A 20,383-nucleotide genomic window follows, 5' to 3' on the forward strand; every position below is an offset into this window, starting at 1 on the left:
GTGACCAAAATTCCTAAATCTGTTTCCACGGTAAATCCATTAAGCTCTCTTGTTTTTTCATGGTGTTAGAAGCTGTGGCGCAACCAACTTGCTCCCATGCTGGGCATATTGCCTTTCCGATCTGGAGTTACAATCAGCTTCTTCGGTGTTCTTTCCATGAAAATTGCTCCTCCCTTTTGTCCTTCGGGTTGCCAAGCAATCAACAGCCCTCCGGTATGCTCATTTTCCTCCGATTTTACATCGGAACTCTTGGTCGGAGGCGATTTCAGCTTTGGCAGCAGCATTCCGGCATTGTCAGCCACAATATCTGCAAAAGAATTACATGACAAGGAATTACTAATCTCTGTAGACACAAGCTTAAGTAGCAAGGAGCTGTCGCAATTGAAAACTGAAGTCTTGATGCCCATCCTTGTTGACAAAATTGATAGGCGTCAAAGTATAGTTGGTTAAGGATTTCAAAATTGTATTTAAATATTAAATCACGCCTTCACTTGAAAGTCTAACATTTGGCTATAGTCCTATAAAATTTTCCGACGATATCAAAACTGAAGGTCTAAGTTCATATATTTTCGTACCTATATTTGCCTCTCCTATTATATATTTTCACGCTTTAGTCTTAGGTCAAAATCTAGCCTACACATGCGGAGAGTGTTAAAGTACTAAAATATTAAAGCATGCATTCATCCAAACGCTTCATATAAAAGCTTAAGCTTTTACAATAATTTGCTGCGGTCTCGCAAAATTTTAACTGGAATGCATGTCTCTTTCCCAAGTACAATTCCTAATTCGATATTTTCACTGCCATCACACCTTGAGAACTTGGAATGACATTGAAATACATCCAAAGGGGCACTATCACTTGCATAAACTTGAGCCAGTTCGTTCTCACTTGTATCAAGGCACGAACGCTTAACCTCAGCACTCCCATCCTCCAACTTCTCGCGACCTGTATACTCTGCAATCATGGCTGAGACTTCTCGCTCCATTGACTCTTTCTCGTTACTTGATTGAAAAGCTCATTTATGGTTTGGGTAGTCAATGCAATGGTCATCTGGTGCATCTATCCCTTCATGTTCCCAGGGCATGGGAGTATTCTGACATAGCCACGTCCTCAGGATGCTTGTCATCGGTGACTCTGAAGATATCCCCATTGGTTTTCAATGTAGACTTGCTTAAAAAATTATATGAGCGTCCATGAATACAGCAGTTCGCTCTACAGGATGATCCTCGTGATCTTTCTAATCTTCTACAGCAACTGCTGGACCATTTTCTTCCAACTTTGTGCTCCTCACCTTTACTCTGTCGGCATTTTTACATTTCATTTACTAAGTCTCGCTTCCTCGGTGTCTGCATCCACTTCCTTCGCTTTCTGAATTGTCAGCAAAGACAGCTCATTTTCCACCTAGTAAATATGTCTGCGACTCCACTTGACTCTCCAAAAACTTGTTTTCTGCATTGGGAAACAAAAGACTAATCGAATATCATCAAGAAAGAGAATGTATGAATTAAGAGTTGACATTGCGAAATGACGATGTGATTTAAGTACTAACCATGAATCGATGGATCTCTGATTAATGAAACCAAGGGAGTTACGGAATTCTCCTGTCTTGTTTCTAGATTTAATGTATTCTAACTTTAAGATGATTTGTAAGTAGATTTACTTCATTTTATTCTTAGTATGACAATGGCCATCAACACAGCATACAAAGTGAAATGAATGGCAGGTTCGCCAACTTATAATTAGGCAAGACACAACCTTCTGAACAATCTCACTCATGGTGTAAAATGAACGAAACGTATGCTTAGCAATCAGATGGGATGGTCCTGTAATCTTAAGGGCCAGCTTCAGGGACAAGGACTCACGTAGATCATGAAACAAATTGCTACTGCCCAGCACTGATATCCACCCAGCAGAACCTCCTTTCTTGTGTTCAGCAAACAGAAGCTTTTGATACTTTTTCAACATATTTTGTCACCAAAAGTCACCACAAGAGCAAGCTCCATCCGTAAAATGATGATAACGGACAGGATCTCTTATCACAATAATCCTCTGCTCCATCTTGGCCAGAAGTTTTGTGAAAGTATGACAGTCTCCACAAATCCTCAGATTTTTTCTGATCATTATTGTCTTCTCTCTCGGTAAGCTCATGATTCCATATGCAATCGCGAGTTTTTCGCTGTGGTATTGAAGTGAAGCCTCCCTCTGTTCATCTTCAAGGTCCTGCAAAACAAAATTTGTGTCTGGGACATAGCCTATCGACATTAACCTCTGGACAGTCTGGTTTAAATGTCTATTGATCCCATCTATATGTGGATGTGAGTCATCCCCTAAGATAAAAGCATGTATCTTCTTATTTACTTCAATCCAGCTGCATCCTGGCTCTTTTGCGATTCCTCTTACTCGCATGGACCTTCTAACCTCTGTGACCTCTTCCCACCTCTGGTTATTCGCATAAATATTTGACAGGAGTATGTAGGTACCCGCATCATCTGGATCCAGTTTTACCACCTGTTTCGCAGCATATATGGCCAGATCCGAATTCCGATGAACTCTGCAGGCACTAAGTAAGGTTCTCCAAGTAACAGCATCTGGTTCACATTCCATTTCGTTAATCAACTTAACAGCTTCATCCAGCTTCCCTGCCCTTCCTAGAAGATCAACCATGCAACCATAGTGCTCTCTACCAGGATCAATCCCAAAACTCCTTTTCATTGACCGGAAATAGTGCAAACCATCTTCAACAAGCCCGGCATGGCTGCACGCAAAGAGAACACCTACAATGGTAATATAATTCGGTTCTGTACCAGAATGTTTCATTTGTTCAAACAGCCTCATTGCCTCTAAACTGCAACCATTTTGGGCCAATCCAGCAATCATGGTGCTCCAGGATATAACATCCCTTTCCGCCATTCTACTAAAGACAGAGTTTGCACCCTCCAAACCGCCACATTTGCAATACATGTCAAGAAGTGCATTATTGAGGATAAGATCTCGATCAAACTTTAGTACATGAACATGCACTTGTCTCCCCACTTCTAACAATGCTAACGCAGTAGACGCTCTCAAAACACTAGTTAAAGTCGCCTGATCAGGTGCGAAACCCGCTCTCTTCATGCATTTATACATTTCAAGAGCTTTGTCGCCATTGCTATTTTGCGCAAAGGCCCCAATAATAGAATTCCAAACACCCAAATCCTTTGTCACCATCTCATTGAACACGTCCAAGGCATCTTGCAGCTCACCCTGTTTCGAGTAATTATCTATCAAAGCACTACGCACAAAGACATCAGACTCCATGCCAACTTTAATTATGCCACTGTGAAGTTGTCTAAGCATCCCCAAGTCCGCACAGGCCCTCAAAACCGACGAATAAGTATACATATTAGGTTGGACACCTCCCCTCAGCATCAAAATCAGAAACTCCAAGGCCCTATTATTCATGCCCTTACTCACGTAAGCCGATATCAGCGTCGTCCAGGAAACGACGTTTCTATCGGGCATTTCGTCGAACAGGCCCTCCGCATCTTCCAATAGGTTGAACCTGACGTACATGTTGAGAAGGACGTTGAGTAAGTAGGTCTTGGGCTGATACCCACAAGAGAAAACGTGCTTGTGGACCGATTTACCTTCTTCGACGGCACCCCTGGCCACGCAACACTTGACGAGCTCGGAGTAGGTGATGGCGTCGGCCCAAATACCCTGCCTTTGCATGGCGTGCATAGCCTTCATGGCTCTGGAGAGGTCTCTCTGATGGCAGTGCTCGGCGAACTCGTCGAGAAGCGACGAGGACGATGGGCACGTCGGGCCGTGCGAAGCTATGGGAGTCGGACGGCCATGGCGCGAAGGTGGAAACGAGGCTATGCGTTTCGCTCTTGCTGAAATGGCTCGCATGCTTGGAACGATAGATTCTCTCCGAAAAGGGAGATTGATTGATCAACACTTTAACAGATCGACTCGGGCATGGAGAGATGACGATAGCGATTGTCTCGTATCGTTACCGTTCGTTACTCTCATTCTTTTAGTAGCCAAGCTGTAAAAAGCCCACTCCTTTAGGTCTGATTCTCAATGTTGTGCTTGGGGAAAAATTTGACCCTGAACACCTTTAAAATAGGAGGTCCAAATACTATCCAACTTTTTATAACCAATTAGCATCATGCTTTCTTCAACCACTCACCTACACTCAAAGTTATCTGCTTTGCAATGATACAACTCAATTGTCTGAATCAAGCCGAGAATTCAGTTGATTCGTACCGAGACCCAAATTTGCCTAGTACAAACAATCGGCTGTCTTGCCTTTAGAAAAGCTTCAGAAATCAAACTACACTAGCAGAATAAGTTAGTTTCAATGGTACATCCTGTTTCATGAGCACTGGCACGAGTTATGCCGAGTGCTTTCCCAGAAAGGTAAAAGACCAACGGGCCACAGAATTCCTATATCTGTTTCCTCTGTAGATCCTCCAAGACCCTCCTGGTTTTCGCTGTTTTGGAAGCTGTGACGCTACCGACTTGCTCCCACTTAGTGCTCAGCATATTCTCTTTCATATCTGAAGTTGCAAGCAACTTCTTCGGCGTTTTCTTGATGAAATTGCTCCTGGCTTTTGTCCTTCCCACCATTGAGGAATTGATAAGCTTCCCAGGTTCCTCCATTTTTACGTCCAAACTCTTGGTCAGAGGCGATATCAGATTCAGCTGCTGCATTGTGACATTTTCAGCTACATCTGCAGAGAAATATCAACGAAAAGGATTACTAATCTATGTAGACACAAACTTAAGTTACAAGAAGCTATTCCTGTTGGAAAACCGAAGTCTTGATACCTGTTCTTGCAGACAAATTGACAGATGCCGGACTATGGTTGTCTGAATTCGGAATAAATGTCTCTTTCTCCTTTTTTATTCCTAATTCAACATTTTCATTGGCATAACTTGAAAATGACAAATGCTCCTTTCTTAACTCACTGGGAGCATGTTGTAGTGGGCATACATCCGAAGGGGCACGACCACTTGCATTAACATGAGCAAGTTCTTTCTCTCTGCTATCAACACAGGAAACCCTAACCTCAGTACTCCCATCTTCCAACTTCTCGCGATCCATATACTCTTGAATCATGGCAGAGACTTCTTGCTCCGTTGAGTCTTTCTCATTCTTAATGGTAAGCTCCTCTGTGCCCGGGGAATTACTGCAACGGTCCTCTGTCACATCTTTCTTTTCATGTTCCAAATCACGGGAGTATTCAAATGTGGCCCCATCCTTAGAGTGCTCATCATCAGTGACTCTGATCATATCTTCCTTGTTTTCTTGGTTCTTCAAGAAAGTCTCATTTAATAGAGTAACTTGAGCATCAAAACGATCCACATGATCTTTTGAAACTTCTACAGTAACTACTGGAGCCTTTTCTTCCAACTTGGCGATCCTTACCTCTACATAGTCAGCGTTCTTGGCATTTCCATTTCTCTGTCTCTCTTCCCCTGTGTCTGCATCCAATTTTCCTACACTGTCTAGTGAGTTGTCTCCAAATACAAAGCTCATTTCCCAACTAGTAAATGTCTGCGACTCCACTTGACTCTCCAAAAACTTGTTTTCTTCATTAGGAAACAGACAACTTCTCTAGCATCGCCAATCAAAGAGAAAGTATGAAAGAACTCTACTTACATCATAAAATGAAGAAGCGGCTAAGTACTCACCAAGAATTGATGGATCTCCAATTGATGAAATCAGAGAAAAATCACTGCTAGAGTCAGCATTTGCAGAAAGTAGATTGGATTCAGTGGCAGGCTCATCAAGCCTTCCAGAACCAAGTGTTTCTTCATTGTGTTCAACAACCCTTTCACCTTTCGTACAAGAAGATTCACACACAACAGGATCAGTTTGCACAGACGCAACTTCATCATCTCCGGCATACTCTTTAGCAACTTCTCTGCAAGCTCCTGAGCTATGGTTAGAGTCGCTGGCATTTCCAAAAACAGCATGGTCCTCTTGAGGCTCATGAGCTTCCTGCGCTATAACTTCCGCTTCAAAAGGAAATCCATTTTAGTGGAGGTTTCCCCTAAAAATAGCATGATTGAACGCTGGCTTTATATGAGTAAGTGGAAACATGGCAAAGCTACACTAACCTCTGTCCCCATCGCTCTTCTCTTTGGCATTGGTGCCGATGTCCACATTGTTTTCTTTAGATGGGTCTTCCCCTACATTTTAAACAAGATGTGCATGATATTCATCAAAGCAGAATGAACCTCAACGTGTCTTTCTCGCAGCTAGAAGATCTACTACTTTAGCACATAGCAAGAATTCAAAAGTCAAACTTCCCCAGCAAGGATCCTCACCAGGAAATGGCACAACATTCAGAGGAGGTGCAATGGAAGAATCTGAAGCCTTATTTGGTTCATCACATGGATGTACAACTAAACGCTCGCCTACAGAATTCGTCTTATCCCATTCATAGCCAATAGTCATGCCATGCCGAGACAATGTGGTTTCTCCAGCTGGCGTAGAGCCATACTCAAGATTAAAAGTTTCTGGATTTTCTTGCATAATCAACGCGCTAGCTTCATCTTCTGTATGTAAGATATCTTCACGAGAAGTATTCACTATCTCAATGGGACTATTGACATTAGGAGCAGCTTCTATCATGTGACTGCTGACCTCATCCAAATGACTTCTCTTCAGTAATTTATCATCATCAAATTGGACAGCATCTGTCCTGATATCCTTTGGGATGAGTCCGCTTTCTGTAGTTCCAACATATATGCTGACATCTGCAGATATAGGTTCTAAGGGGATAGGATATTCCAAGGTTGCTGGCACCTTTTGGTCTGGCCACAAACAATTTCCTCTTTGACCATCGCAACGAACAATCTTCTGTTCATCAGAGTGCAGCATGGTTCCCAAGACTTCATTGAAGTTACACTTAGGATCTTCAGCAGCCACTCCTGGAGTAATTGTAGTGTCAAGATCGATCTTTGTAGACTCGTCTCCATGAAATTGAACGCAATCTTGGAGAAAAACTGATGTTGTGTTTCCATCTTCTTCCTTGTTAAGTTTATCCACCGCCACGATGGTCACAGTTGCAGAGGAAGCTTCCTCTTCAACTTCATAAAATTTGCAGATGCTCCCTTTGTTATTTTGATGGAAGCTTAGAGCTTCCTTTTGTGCATTCAACTCCTCTCCACCAGCACGTGGCAAATGACAATTGCCTACTTCAATAACATCAGAATTTCCTTCTTCAAGTGCTTCAAGGTTTTCAGAATGGTTTGCAGATTGATTGGCTGAAAAGTTTAGATTAGATGATGCAGTCAGCTCCATCTTGTCCACTTTAAACCCCATCTCCTCCTGCTGACCACCATCATCCAATTCCTCCTGCTTATGGCCATATGAGCTCGAAGACAGAGAACTCACAGTTCCTTTCTTCTCCAGGGACTCAAAATGTGCAAATTCAAAATTGGAACTTTGTGGAAGATCAACACTGTTATTTTCCAAAGCAACCACTCCTTCAGGACCACAATTTAGATGTGCAGCCGCCTCCTCAAGATCATACTTATCAGCTGGTTGGTCCAGACTAAGGTGCAAATCTCCCTCTTCAACAATATGACTGCACTGTTCAAGATTCTGTTCTTTCAAGCATTTATGGAAAGCAACGGCCTCTGTATTACAGGCTACGTTGAGAACATCTTCGATTTCACCAAGTACTTTCATATGACAAATTCTCAGTGCATTTGATTCATCCGGTTGGAAATTTTCACTGGCAACCCTACTAGGAATGGTATCGGTGTCTGCACCTTTTTCAGCATTTAAATTTCCACAAAGTTGGTGACTGGAACTATCATTCATGACTTCTTTCATGTCTAAGACCTGATCCTTTCTGCTTGAAATTACTTGCAGAATTGATTCAATCAATACCTCTGTGTTAGCTGCTGGCTTCATGATATTGTTCACATCGCAAGAGCTAAGGAAGCTCTTTTCTTCCACCTCTAAACCGTTCTCTTCTGAATTGGCATCTAGAAATCTGTGAGTTGGAGAATTTCCATCTTTTACTGGTGAAAGAATCTCATCTTCAAGATTTCCCCCAGCTGCACATTGAATAATAAAAGATCAGTAACTAAAGCATCTCTTACAGCATGATTATCAAATATAATGAGAGTTGTGAGCATCTTAGGGAACAAGTTGCTTTCATGAATTCAAACTGCAGTTAAAGCTCTCACATCGTTATTGAGAATGGGGAAAAAAATGCTGAATTCACCTTCATAGCCATCATTGTCCTTAGAGACATCATTTGTGCAGGACGACATTTCATGGTCAAAAGTATTGAGAGCTGCAATAAGTAAATACATCAGTAAAAGTGAAGAAGAAAAGGCAGGGCTATCTTCAGAGAAAAGATTGTAACAAAACAATGACATATTATGTCCCTTACAATGCAGAGCAACCATTTCACTGGGGATGCCTTTGTCTTCAGCACTGCTCCCCTCTACTGAAGTAATCAAGCCAACTGCTTGGGCACTAACTGTTTCCATGGGTGATTTGCCAGTTTCATCAAAACCAGATTCAAAGCTTCGCATCATCGGACCATTTTCTCTATGCTCATCAGTATCAGAGCCTGGCTCATCTGGACATGTACCTGTACAATCCACTTGCAGCTTGTCTTTCAAGTCATCATCACGTGCGTTTATTAAATCTGTTCGAAAATGGACTCCATTATCCTCCTCTGCGGTAGAGTCCTCTTGAATTTTATCTTTATTTTCCATTCCAACCTCCACACTGGTTAGGTCACTTTCACTTTTGATAGCTGGTTTGTTGGAAATTTCCTCCCCAAAGGTACAGAAACATTCTTCTACCAATGGACATTGCCCTTTACCATCTTGAAGAAATCAAGCCAAGGAAAAGATTTAGCTAAAAACCTGAAATCTTTGTCAACAAATCAACAATTCCAATTTTGTACTCTCTATTACTAATTTAGCATTTGATAACTGCAACAGAAGTAAAAGAATGTCCCCGGATGTAGGATCAAGTTAGTCTGTAGTAAATTGATACATCATCCATATCTTTGTGCTGGAAGAAGATCACAGATAAAACCAACCTTTTCCTTGCTTTTCTGACGCCTTTTGAAGAGGTTGCTCGTAAGAGAGGAGACATTTCTTAGCAACAGGAGCTGCAAAAAGGAAGTTATTACTTACAAACTCAGCCTAGGTTCAAACAAAAGCTAAATGGAAGCACTAGCAGCAACGTAAAGAGTCTGTTGCCTGCTATCTTGCTGAAAAAGACTTCATCAAGCAAATACATTTTTAACTTACCGTTAAATCGCGGGATCATGCTGAGATCTTTTCCAGAAGACTGTCGAGTGAAATTACCCAAAGGCTTTTCAGAAGCAATGTCAGAGCTTCCTTCCTCAACTTCTCGTACTTTTTCTCTGGTAATTTGAGCATCTATCGGGTTTGAAAGCGAGAAACTCGCATCGGCAGATTGATTTCCTTCAGCAACCTTGTCTATAGTCACCTCACAGGCTGCCGCTGCTGCTTCCACAATTTCCAGTGGCTCTTGGCTTTCCCTTTGCTTTATCCCTGGTTCTTCTGTGGTTTTTTCAGAAGTGCATAAGCCATCCTCTGCATCCATTACTGTCTGCTCTGGTTGTTCTCTTTCATTTGAAAATTCAGTCTCACGGCTAGTATATCTGTCTCCTCCAAAAGGACCATCGCTTTGAAGTGATGAGATGACCAAACTGATAGTTTTTAGTTGATTGGCCTCTGCACAATGTAGAGAAAGCAAAGTAGATTACTCATCTATCATTCAAAAAAGGGAAAAATAGCAAAGCAGAGACTGTAGCTTTTGGCAGCAGAAGAATATGTGAATTGTGACTAATCTCATCAGAGTTAGTGATAGAGGAGACCAAGGAAAATAAAAAAAGATGCAAAACTTAAGACTCTCATTGCACCTCTGCATCCTAATGCAAGCATTTCTGGAGTTCTTGGCAGACTAGAGCAGCTGTTGTGCAACTGAATGGCCACGACATCTTCTGTAGCAGTTTTGAAAGTACCAACTTGTGGCCTTAAGTTTTTGTCATGTACTTCACTGGCCTCATACGCTTGATTCTTTTCCTCATTAGTGCTAGCATCAAGAAGAACAATTTGATGAGTGTGCTCATCAGCATCTACCGGACCTCTCTTTGTGATTCCTCTTTGCCCACACTCATCCATATGATCCTTGAGACCTAATTCCTGATCAAGCAAAGAAAAACCTAGCTTAAGTTTCCTAGTTGTGTTAGTTATTGCCAACTCCCAGAAAAATACTGCTGTCAATCAGATACGGGTGTATAATTGGTACCTCAACACTTCTTGGATAAGCATCTTCTCCAATATATAAGTGTTCTGTTTCTGGTTTATTCTCCAAGCATAAGGGAGCATCGGAAGTTTCATCTGCAAAACTGGGGAGTCAATAAGCTATCTACAGAAAGTTGTGGTATGTTCTCCAAAACTAAATGGGAACTGCACACTTACCCATGCTATCTGAGTTCCGAGTGAGAGATTCATCTTGGTGGGAGACAGCTTTCATATCCTCAATTTGAGCTCTTGAAGATACTTGTTCAGGAATGCTATCTTCTGCTCTGCCCAAAGCTTGACATGACCGATTGACAGAATCCTGGACTTTCCCTCTGTCGTCCTCAATTAGAACTGTTGGCTTCTCAGCTATAACGAAAGAATCAGTTGGGAGTTCCTCTAAGCCACACTTCACATCAACCGCTTGTGACTTCTCAGCTGCTGAAACCAGAGCATTGCCCGACTGTGCTGCAAGGTCATCGTTTTTATAGATGTTTTTTGCATAAAAATCACAAGTATTAACTCCTGTTATGTCTCCAGCCTTGCCATCTGATCCCTTGTTCTTTGAGCACTCATCTTTATCTATTTTGCCATTCTTTTCCAACCCATCTTCACGTTCCAGAACTGCCGGCACATCCAAGTAGACATAAATATTCAAAGCCTCATCCATCATCTCAGCACTTTCAGCTCTTGCACCTGACTCTGCTGTGATTGTTGCACTGCCTTTTCGCCTCTTGGCGTCAGCTTTAACAATACTTTTCATGGATGAACCATGTTTAAATTTATAAGTACCTCTTTTAGACTGTCTGCTGGTCCTGGGTTCTTCAGTTGAAGGTCCAGAATATTCCATTTCTCCGTTTGAGGCTTTTCCCCCCTTTTGCTTTGCAGGTGCATCTGAGGTCACCCTTGAATTGTGTACAAGGGCATTAGTCATCAATTTCTTCAATGACTGTTCTTTTGCCGAAGTTTCTACTTCTGATGCAGTATTATATGGGCTCCGTCGCAAATTCTTCCTGTCAGTTGGATGAGCAATGAACTCTGTATCAGTAAGGACAGCAGATGGAATAGCTTTCCTTCTGGATCTTCTAAGGGGAAGGACATTGACAGGATCAACAGCAACCCTAAACTCTGAAGCCCCTAACTTGTGACACGTGTCTTTGTTTCGTCTTCTTGTCTTGTTCTCAAGAACGAGTACATTTCGCTCTTTACCCATATGAACAGGAGAATGCTTTCCCCTCAGAACACTTTGGCCGGAACCATTTGATATGTGTCCGAGGGAATCAACCTCTTCATGTTCCTCTAGAACCTCAGCTTTCCTACTTTCAGCTTCAATGGTAGAAGCATCAAGGCTGGACTTCTTTTGAGAACAAAATTTAACACGAGCGACGTCGGCATCCACTAGAGATTTTGAACCTGCTGCTGCATTGCGCTTCATTCTTTTAGTCTTCCTCCTCTCCACACTCCTTCCTGTGAAAATATCAGATTTTTTACCCTCTGGACCATCATTCTCGCTTAGTGGATTTTCATCTTGTGCAGTTGATTTTCGTGTCCTTCTGCCGACAATCTTTGGCGATTGACCAAGTTTGACAACCTCAATCTCTCCCTGAGCTTCCACAATTTCATTTAGTGCTATAACAGTAGAAGCACGATCCCCTCTCGGAGCCCTGGACTGCGTTATTCTCCCTACAGATTTGACTGCCTCTGATTCCTCGCTCAACAACTTTGAATCTGTCTTCCCTCTTTCCATGCGCTTTGAATGCCGAGTAGTCTTCCTTTGTTGTGCCCTCACAAATGCTAGGGAACCATCTTCAGGTTTGTCGTCTGAATGCAAATGCCCTTCAGTATCATTTCTGTTCCTCTTCTTGGCATCTGATGGTCTTACGTTCTTCCTCGTATTTTCTATAGTTGTGCCCTCAACTTTGCTATCTTTCTCAACTCCTACTCTCCTGCTTCTCAAGTGCCATCGAAGTGGGGCTGCAACTTCAACCTGAGGATTCTCGCAATTATTGCTGGCACTCAGTTCAGGATTCACATCACCAGCATCAATGCTCTGAATTTCATTGTTGACGAACTTCACCTCTCCTGGCCTGCTCTTCTTCCTAATAACAGGCGAAAAAATTTGGGCTGCATCCTTATCAACTACTTTTCCAGCCCTCGACCTTGTTGCCCTAACCGGACTCCGCATAGATCCAACAGAAACTACTCTCCTGCGAGATTTTTTGACAGCCAAACTCTGTCGACAGCTAGAACCCCTTGCATTAGCTCGCTTCTCTCTTGAAGTACATTTCAAATTTGAACTGACGAAGACAAACGTTTCATCGACAGGGCTAAACCTCACTTTCTTCACATTCTGCTGCGCGGCCTTACCATCAGTTTCACGGGTTGGTTCTACCGAACCATCAGAGTTACACTTCCACTGGACAACAGACTTCTCGGTCTCCTGCCGAGTAAAGACAAGCAATTGAGCCACGCCTTTTCAAACTTTCATCTCTAATTAGTATCTCATCCAGAATAAACAGGAAAAGGAACTACTGCCATGAAACAATATCAGTCAACGACAACCAAAACCATAGAACTCTAAAAGAACGGTCGCAAATCATCTAGAGTCAGCCCAACCGAGAAGTCGAGGAGCAAATCGAACCCCAAAAAAATAAAACGAAGAAAATTACATAAAATTAAAAAAATGCCCATGCCCTCTCTTGATTTAATAATTTGGCTTGCATCCAACAAGAAGACTTGTAGCAGAAGCTTAGGCCATTCGCAAAAATTACGCTGCATCCACAGTGTGTGTAGAGATAATTGACACCCACCTCGAAGATCGAACTCAACCGATCTGCCATCTCGCGGTTCGTCAAGTTAGCAGGCACGCCATGCTTCTTGCACAGCGCCTGCAGTTCTTTCCGTTTCATGCTACGAAACTCCATTCCCCGATCTCTTACCAAGAAAACGAAGGATCGGAGCGGACGAAGCCACAGCGAGCTTAGGGATCCGTACCGGTGCGGACTCCTCGGACGAAGAAAGGACCCCGAGTTTCTACTTCGACTGTTTCATCGTGGATTGCTTCCCGAGAAAAAGATGGCTGCTTTTGAGGCTTCCCTCGGAGTGGGTTGATCCGTTTTTCAAAATTCGAATGAAACGGTTTTTCCCGCCTTCTGAAAAAGGTCCCCCCCAAAAAGAAAAAGGGCATTTCCGTCAGAGAATGATTTACAGGGAATCGACACGTGGACAAAGTTATTTCTATGCATTTATGCAATCGAAATTTGATAGTATCATATAAACTATAAAAATATAAACAAAATATATATAGACGTAACTTTATGTCTCGACTAGAGTGAAACTTTGATTTAATAGTTATGCGATCGACATTTTCTTAAAAATTGCAATATAAGTACACGTATTAATTGTATCGTAATATTTCATATATGTAGTGGAACGGACCGTGCGAGCCTATTATGTGATAGACATAAGGCTTTTTTTTTGAAGAAAATTTTAAGAAAAGAATATTGTACAGTGTATACATCGTCAGATATCGTATACGTTTAATTCTATCTAAATTACGAAGTTGTGAAATTAACTCCGTGAAATATTCATGTTTATATCTAAGTGAATTTGACTCTATTAAGCACGATGCATTATGTCGTAGAAAAAGCGCAAAAAAAAAAAGTAACTACTTAAACATTAGTGGACAAGACAAATTGACTTTTAGCACGCGCGATATAATATAATTTGTAGGGGAACGGATTAACACTATTTGAATCAATGCATAAGGAATAGATAATAAGAAAAAAGTCTACAATAGTGAAGTAGTTTATACTGTACGCAATGTATTATGTAGTTGAAACAATAATTAACACGACCGGTGAAATGTTAATCGCGCCAATCCTCTCCAAGCGTAAGAACGAACTTTTAGAAGATAATTTGCTAATTCGTAGGGAAGATACAAATTAATTAGCATGAACTTTTTGGAGATGGTTAATGTGTGTTTGGTCATACACAAAATACCTAAAATCTTATAAAATACGTAAATACAAGTATGTAAAGTCACTCTTAAGGAATTTTATGCCCGCACTATTGCGCGCGAAATTGCATAGTAGATAGAGAAGTCGTGGACTACAAATGCAACATAGGTATACGAACCACAACAACAATACATACATTTAGGGTGCTCAATATTTAACAAATATTGTCGAAGAATGATTAGTTATATCTCTTTTAAAAATTTCGTCAACGAAAAATATTTTTATTATCGATAACAATTTATGCATAATAATTTTCGTGGGTGATGAAAATTTTATGCATTAGTTCATTTTTGTAAGTGATACAAATGGTCACTTTTCGAAAAATATTTTTCAACTCTTGAGTTATCTGTTAAACAAATGGGCCCTTTAATGACAAAATCCCTTTAGGCCTACAATAATAGTGAACTCATTAAAATGATGATTTATCGGTAGAATTATCTTCAAAATAGCAATTAAAAAAAAAGAAAAATTCTAAATAATGGCATAAAGTGCCTTTATTTTCTCAAATAAGAGAACGAAGTAAATCTTATTTCAAATGAGGGCATGAAGAACTATCGTTTTCTTAAATAAGGACCCGAAATGGCATAACGGTTTCAATTAAAAAGCCTGAAGTGGCCATGGAGTGTCAAAAGGGGCCCGGACCTAAAGGGTATTTTCGTCGTTTCTCCTTTTTTATTTATTGACTTTTTCCTTTGCTTTTTCCTTTTTCTACTTTTAAAAAATGTAAAATAATTAAAAAAAAGGAACAAACACAGGAAGGTGGGGCGTCGAAGAACGCCAGCAGAGTCGTCGATGCCTCGGTGCCGACCCTCACCCTAACCCGGGCGACGCCTAGGATCCTCACCCTAACCTAGTGTTGACGCCTAAATTTTGATTAATCTATTTTTTGCATAAAAATTATAAAAAATCATCTCACATATTTATTTTTAGCGTACATTGCATTGGCATATAATCGGGCAAGCGTAACACTTAATTTAGCATGCGTCTAGACTAGGCACGGGATGAAAAAATACACCGAGAAGATTTGAAACTTCAAGGATCGTATTGCAAATACTTAAAATTTCGGGGACGTATTGCAAATACTTGGAACTTCGTGGATCAGTATTGCAAATACCAAAAGAAGATGAAGAAGGGAAGATGATGAAGGGAAGATAATGAAAAGAAGATGAAGAAGGGAAGATGATGAAGGGAAGATAATGAAGGGAAGATGAAAATGGAAGGTGAAGAAATGAAGATGAAGAAGGGAAGATGAAAATGGAAGGTGAAGAAATGAAGATGAAGAAGAGAAGATGAAGATGGAAGGTGAAGAAATGAAGGTGAAGAATGAAGGATGAAGAACTTTGCCTATAAAAGAGAGAGCTCTTGAGAAGAGTTTTAGAAGGGGGGAGTGAAAGAGAATTGAGATAGTTTTAGAGTGGAAGAGAATTGAGAGAATTTGTGAGAGAAATTCTTTAGAGAGGAAAAAAGAGAGTTCTTGAGAAAAATCGTAAGAGAAAATTTGAGAGTGAAGAAAAGAGTTTTAGTCGAGCATCATCTTCGACGAGTCCCGGCACGTACTTCGCCTCTCGCCATCCAACAACGCCACCGCTTGCCTTTTTTCGACGATAGCCACGTTCTTCCAACTCCGAGATCTTGAAGGAAGCCATAACGTGTACGTGAGTAAGATTTTGTGGAATAGAAGGTAACCCTTTCCATCTCGATCTACAAAAATGTAATCGTTTGGTGTGAACATTTGTTTGTTTATTTTAGACATGTCACGTGTCCCAAAATTTAGCATTATTACATGTTAATTTATTTTTGTAAATACTCGTGATTGGCTGCGTTTTCTTTCTTTCTAAATCATCCATGGTGTATATCGTACAAAGTTCAATGTTTTACATCCCCATAAAAAAGAAGAAAAAACCAAAAAAATTGCATCTTTGAATTTCAAGTAAAATCCATCAAAATTGCCAAATCAAATATTTTTCATGGAAATGGTACCGAAAGGGCGTTAGAGTAATCTAGCGTAACCAAATCCCCGAATTCAAAATCTCGGTTCGCGGAAATAAGATAGTTTTCTCCCGCTATTTTATTTAGGTTTCTAATCAACCTACCGAAAATGATTAGTGGCGACTCCAAATTCAAAACACGTTGCATGTTAATTATTTGAACCTTAAGTTGCGATTTGGTATGGACTTGGGAGAATCCGAGTTAGGTTAGTTAATTAATTAACCCGATAATCCATTAGCCCGAAAATTAACTCGTTTATTTTTTAGGTCGTGATGACTTGGCGACTCCATCGGGGACTAAAGAGGACTTAGGCCGGAATAATTTCATGAAAAATAAAATCACTTGATCCGGCAATCTTTTTTGAATTTTAATCCTTAGGTGTTAAATGGTTTTGCGGGAAAGGGAGTTATAAGGGGAGGAGTCTCGTGGCTAATCTTTGTTTTGCGTGCTTGGTGATGAGAATTTTAATTTTTGAACTATCGGAGTGCTGATTGCTTTTAAAATGTCGTGCATGCCTCTATATAATTGCACTACACCACCTTGACTTGTGACCGAACCCGGGTCACCCGATAGTTTCGAGGATGGTATTTATGTGGTTCTTTAACCTTGGCGGTAAGGCTTCGCTAAAGGTTATCCCGCTTGGATCCCGAATTCTTCAAAAAAATGGCTCGAGAGTTATTCTCATGCACGTAAGGCTATGATGCATGAGAGTTGCTCTTGTCGACCGAACCAAGCCGAGATGATTGGACCCGACTAGTCGTGACTATGTATGCGAGGCAGCAACTAGTCATGATGAACGTACGCGAGGCTGCGACATGTCGTTCGTCTTTCATTTCATTTTGCTAAAAGAACTAAAATCTGAATCCACACTTCATGTGCATGTCTTTGTGATTGACATTTTCTTCCTACGAGCGGTAATTTCTTGTCTCTTATGCCTTGTTATCTCATTTTTATTCTGGGCTGGTCCATGGTTTAGGTTGATTTAATTGGCACGTGATCTATATACGAATGGGTCGCAACGATATCCGTTTCGTGCCTACTCCGGCTAGAGCTCAAGAAGCTATGGGGTAAGTTGAAGTCGGATGGCCAGCAGTACGTGCTCAAGCGTATCGGGTTCATGTTGCCAATTCTTGAGATTGATGTTCAAAGCGGGATCATGCAAGCACTTGCTCATTTTTGGTGCCCCGAGACGACCACGTTTGTGTTCGGAGGTAAGTTTGAGCTCACACCCACTCGGAAGAATACGGTGATTGCCATCGGAAAATCAATTGAGTTGGATGTGGTTGAACCACCTATTCGGGTAGATCCGGTGGTAGTGCTTGCTGAATTTTTGGGTTCGACTAAAAAGAAATTGAAAAAGTGCTCAAGGGTAACTATAGGGCATGCCCATTATCTTTCCTCATTGAATGTTTTGAAAATAACTCCGACCTCATGAGATCTAAGATTTTTATCTTAACCTTTTTGGACTTATCATTTTTCCATTCCGTCGAACGCTATAGATCCCGTGATAGCATGGACGGTAAAACAAGTTTGTGGTGGGGTCAATTTTGTAAACACCATCCTTGCTGAAACTTTCATTTCACTAACATGTTTCGCTCATTCCAAAAAAGAAAACAAGAAAGAAAAAGATAAGACTTTTCGAGCCCCAATTGAGCTTTTACAAATCTGGTTTTTCTCACACCTTTCTCAATTCGGGGAAAACATGATCGTATTTGAAATGGGTATGACTAACAACCCTATTTTAAGATTTAAACAAATACAGGATCGAACTAAAAACTTGCACTATACGCAAGTGGGTCCATTTATTCGAGAATCCAAATCCTAAGATTTTCCTTTGGCAAGTCGTATGGTTCCGAGTGGTAGAAGCTCGATTGTGCCATGGCGACCGTAAACCCGTGCCTTTGATGGGCATTTATGGAGCAACCAGCTATCGGCCTCTTCGGGTTACACGACAATTTCGGGTTCGCAGATATCCCGCCTTCACTTGGGCCCAACGAATTCCAAGTTCAATTTGAGAAGGACGAGAACTACGAGCGTAACCGAGACGTCATTCCGAGGCTTGGCCGGAGTGTTCTAATCGAAGCCGATTTGGCCCATAGAGGAGCTCACCGGAAAAATGAGGAGTCACTTTGCCACAACTCAGTATATTCGGTTTCATGCCATCCCCTTTGAGATACTCCCGAAGATCCCGATCGTGACAATGCAAAGCATACCCGTCAAGCTCAACTCAAAGCCAGCGAAGAGAAGGCGATGAAGGCCCAAGAAAAGGCAGATGCTTTGGCAAAGGAGAATGCACGATTGCGGCGCGCCTTGAAGGCCCATTCGTCTATAGATCACGTGGCCTCTAAAAAAAGAAAAACCGTTTGATTTCTTGGTTTGCTTAAATTGAGTCATGTATTTACTTTCATAGGTTGATTGTTTAGGAATCTCATCGTCTTATTTCCAATTTCACACTTTGCTTATGTAGTTTTTACAATTTCATCGCTTGTCCTCAATTTCGATTTGGCTTGTTCTGTTGTACGATTTTTACTAAATTCTATGATCGAGTTTTGAGTAAGTGCCAAACACGAAAGTTGTAGACCTATGTTTGAACTAATGTCTTACAAAATTTCAGAATTAAATTCATAATTTAATATGGCCCTTCGTTTTTTCAACAACATGCGGTTATAATAGTTTTCTGAACGTGATTTTTTGGAAAGACACATTAAACTGCTTTGATCCGTGCATTTCTAATCCGATTGGCCAACATAAAAGTTGTTCATCATCTTCTCAACTATAAGCTCGTAAAATTTGGACATGTTTTGATCAACGCGCAAATTGATACGGATTTTTTCGTAAAAGCGGACAAACTGAAAATTACATGTTTCAATCCTTTGGTTATAATCACTTTGTTCGTTTGAGTCTAGAAGGATGCCATGGACCGGCTCGATATTCTTGCTCTCGTACTCATTTTGCGTTTATTACTACGTACGGGTAATTTATCACGGATCCTCCACATATTACTCGATCGGCCGCGAGGAAGATGGCCGACATCAACGCCACCGTCGGTCTTGCCCTAGACGAGAAACTTGGCTCCTTGACCGAGCGCTTGAAGGGATGATGTCCCGAAAGATGGAAGAAATGATGGCTGCCTTCGCCGCCAAACTTCAATCATCCACCACCAGCCCACCGCTAACCATTCCTGCTCCATTTCCTCCTATGGACAACTCCGGTAAAGCCCCGGAAACTGCTCCCTATCGGACAATGCCGCTAGAAGATGTGATCTTCACAAGCGTGAGCGCGAGCACGAGCACGCCGCCCGTAGTCCCAATCCCCCAAGCCAGCCCCGTGGCCCCCGGGTTGAATGGTGATACGGCCAAGCAGTTGGCCCAAATGGAACAGAGGATCCGAGAGGTTGAGGGGACTCACAACATACCCCAGATTGACTTGTCTGTCTTTTCAAAGGTCACGGTGCCGGAGAAGTTCAAGATGCCCGACTTTGAGAAGTATGATGGAACTTCCAACCCGTTCAAGACGTTCGGATGTACCGGGCAAGAATGAACAAGCATGCGACCAATGGCCCCCTAATGGTCCAGACTTTCCAGGCTAGTTTAAAAGAAGCTGCCATGAGGTGGTATACGGACTACGAGATCTATCGGATGGATGATTGGGAGAAGGCAGCTAATGCTTTCATCAAACATTTTAGCTTTAACTTGGACGTACTCACCACCGAGAGAAGATCTTGAACGACTTGAGATGAAGAAAGGAGAAACAATCAAGCAAGTATGCCACCAGGTGGAGGAACGTGGCATCTCGGTGAAACCCGGTCCCTCCCGAAAGGGAGCTCATGAAGTTGTTTGTTTCCACTCTGCCGCGAATTATGAAAACCCGAATTCCGGGATCCGTTGCTACGTCATTCAGCCATCTCATCGCAATGGCTGAAGAAATTGAAAACGGTATGAAGAAAGGTTGGTACGATGATGTCACCACGATGACTAAGAGGTTTGCGGTAAGGAAAGATAAGGAACCGGCTCCACAGGTTAACATGACCTACGGCCCGTAAACCCATGACCCGGACGCCGGTTGTGCAGAT

At 41.6% G+C, this 20,383-nt stretch overlaps 2 protein-coding genes across 5 annotated transcripts; both read right to left on the bottom strand.

Annotated features, from left to right (window-relative positions):
- Positions 1-29: 29 nt before the first annotated feature.
- Positions 30-4,028, bottom strand: LOC115750720 (pentatricopeptide repeat-containing protein At2g03880, mitochondrial). 3 transcript variants are annotated; one of them, XM_048274455.1, is made up of 2 exons: positions 915-4,028; positions 30-307 (listed from the first exon to the last, which is right to left on the bottom strand). In XM_048274455.1, exon 1 carries the CDS (start codon positions 3,890-3,892, stop codon positions 1,973-1,975), a length of 1,920 nt encoding a protein of 639 aa, XP_048130412.1. In that variant the 5' UTR covers positions 3,893-4,028; the 3' UTR covers positions 30-307; positions 915-1,972. The 3 variants fall into 3 exon arrangements, with proteins under 3 accessions (XP_048130412.1, XP_030544100.2, XP_048130411.1); XM_030688240.2 differs by having other exon boundaries at positions 811-4,028; XM_048274454.1 differs by lacking the exon at positions 30-307 and having other exon boundaries at positions 683-1,450; positions 1,551-4,028.
- Positions 4,029-4,158: 130 nt separating this feature from the next.
- On the bottom strand, positions 4,159-13,388 carry LOC115750714. 2 transcript variants are annotated; one of them, XM_030688229.2, is made up of 13 exons: positions 13,114-13,388; positions 10,484-12,743; positions 10,311-10,402; positions 9,922-10,204; positions 9,284-9,733; positions 9,070-9,141; positions 8,407-8,850; positions 8,236-8,307; positions 6,323-8,065; positions 6,113-6,184; positions 5,684-6,010; positions 4,817-5,581; positions 4,159-4,719 (listed from the first exon to the last, which is right to left on the bottom strand). In XM_030688229.2, the coding sequence occupies exons 1-13, from the start codon at positions 13,225-13,227 to the stop codon at positions 4,433-4,435; spliced, it is 6,981 nt and encodes a 2,326-aa protein (XP_030544089.1). In that variant the 5' UTR covers positions 13,228-13,388; the 3' UTR covers positions 4,159-4,432. The 2 variants fall into 2 exon arrangements, with proteins under 2 accessions (XP_030544089.1, XP_030544088.1); XM_030688228.2 differs by having other exon boundaries at positions 10,484-12,746.
- Between the last annotated feature and the right edge of the window lie 6,995 nt (positions 13,389-20,383).

The sequence above is a fragment of the Rhodamnia argentea genome, chromosome 2, assembly GCF_020921035.1.
Source record: "Rhodamnia argentea isolate NSW1041297 chromosome 2, ASM2092103v1, whole genome shotgun sequence".
In the NCBI taxonomy this organism is placed as follows: domain Eukaryota; kingdom Viridiplantae; phylum Streptophyta; class Magnoliopsida; order Myrtales; family Myrtaceae; genus Rhodamnia; species Rhodamnia argentea.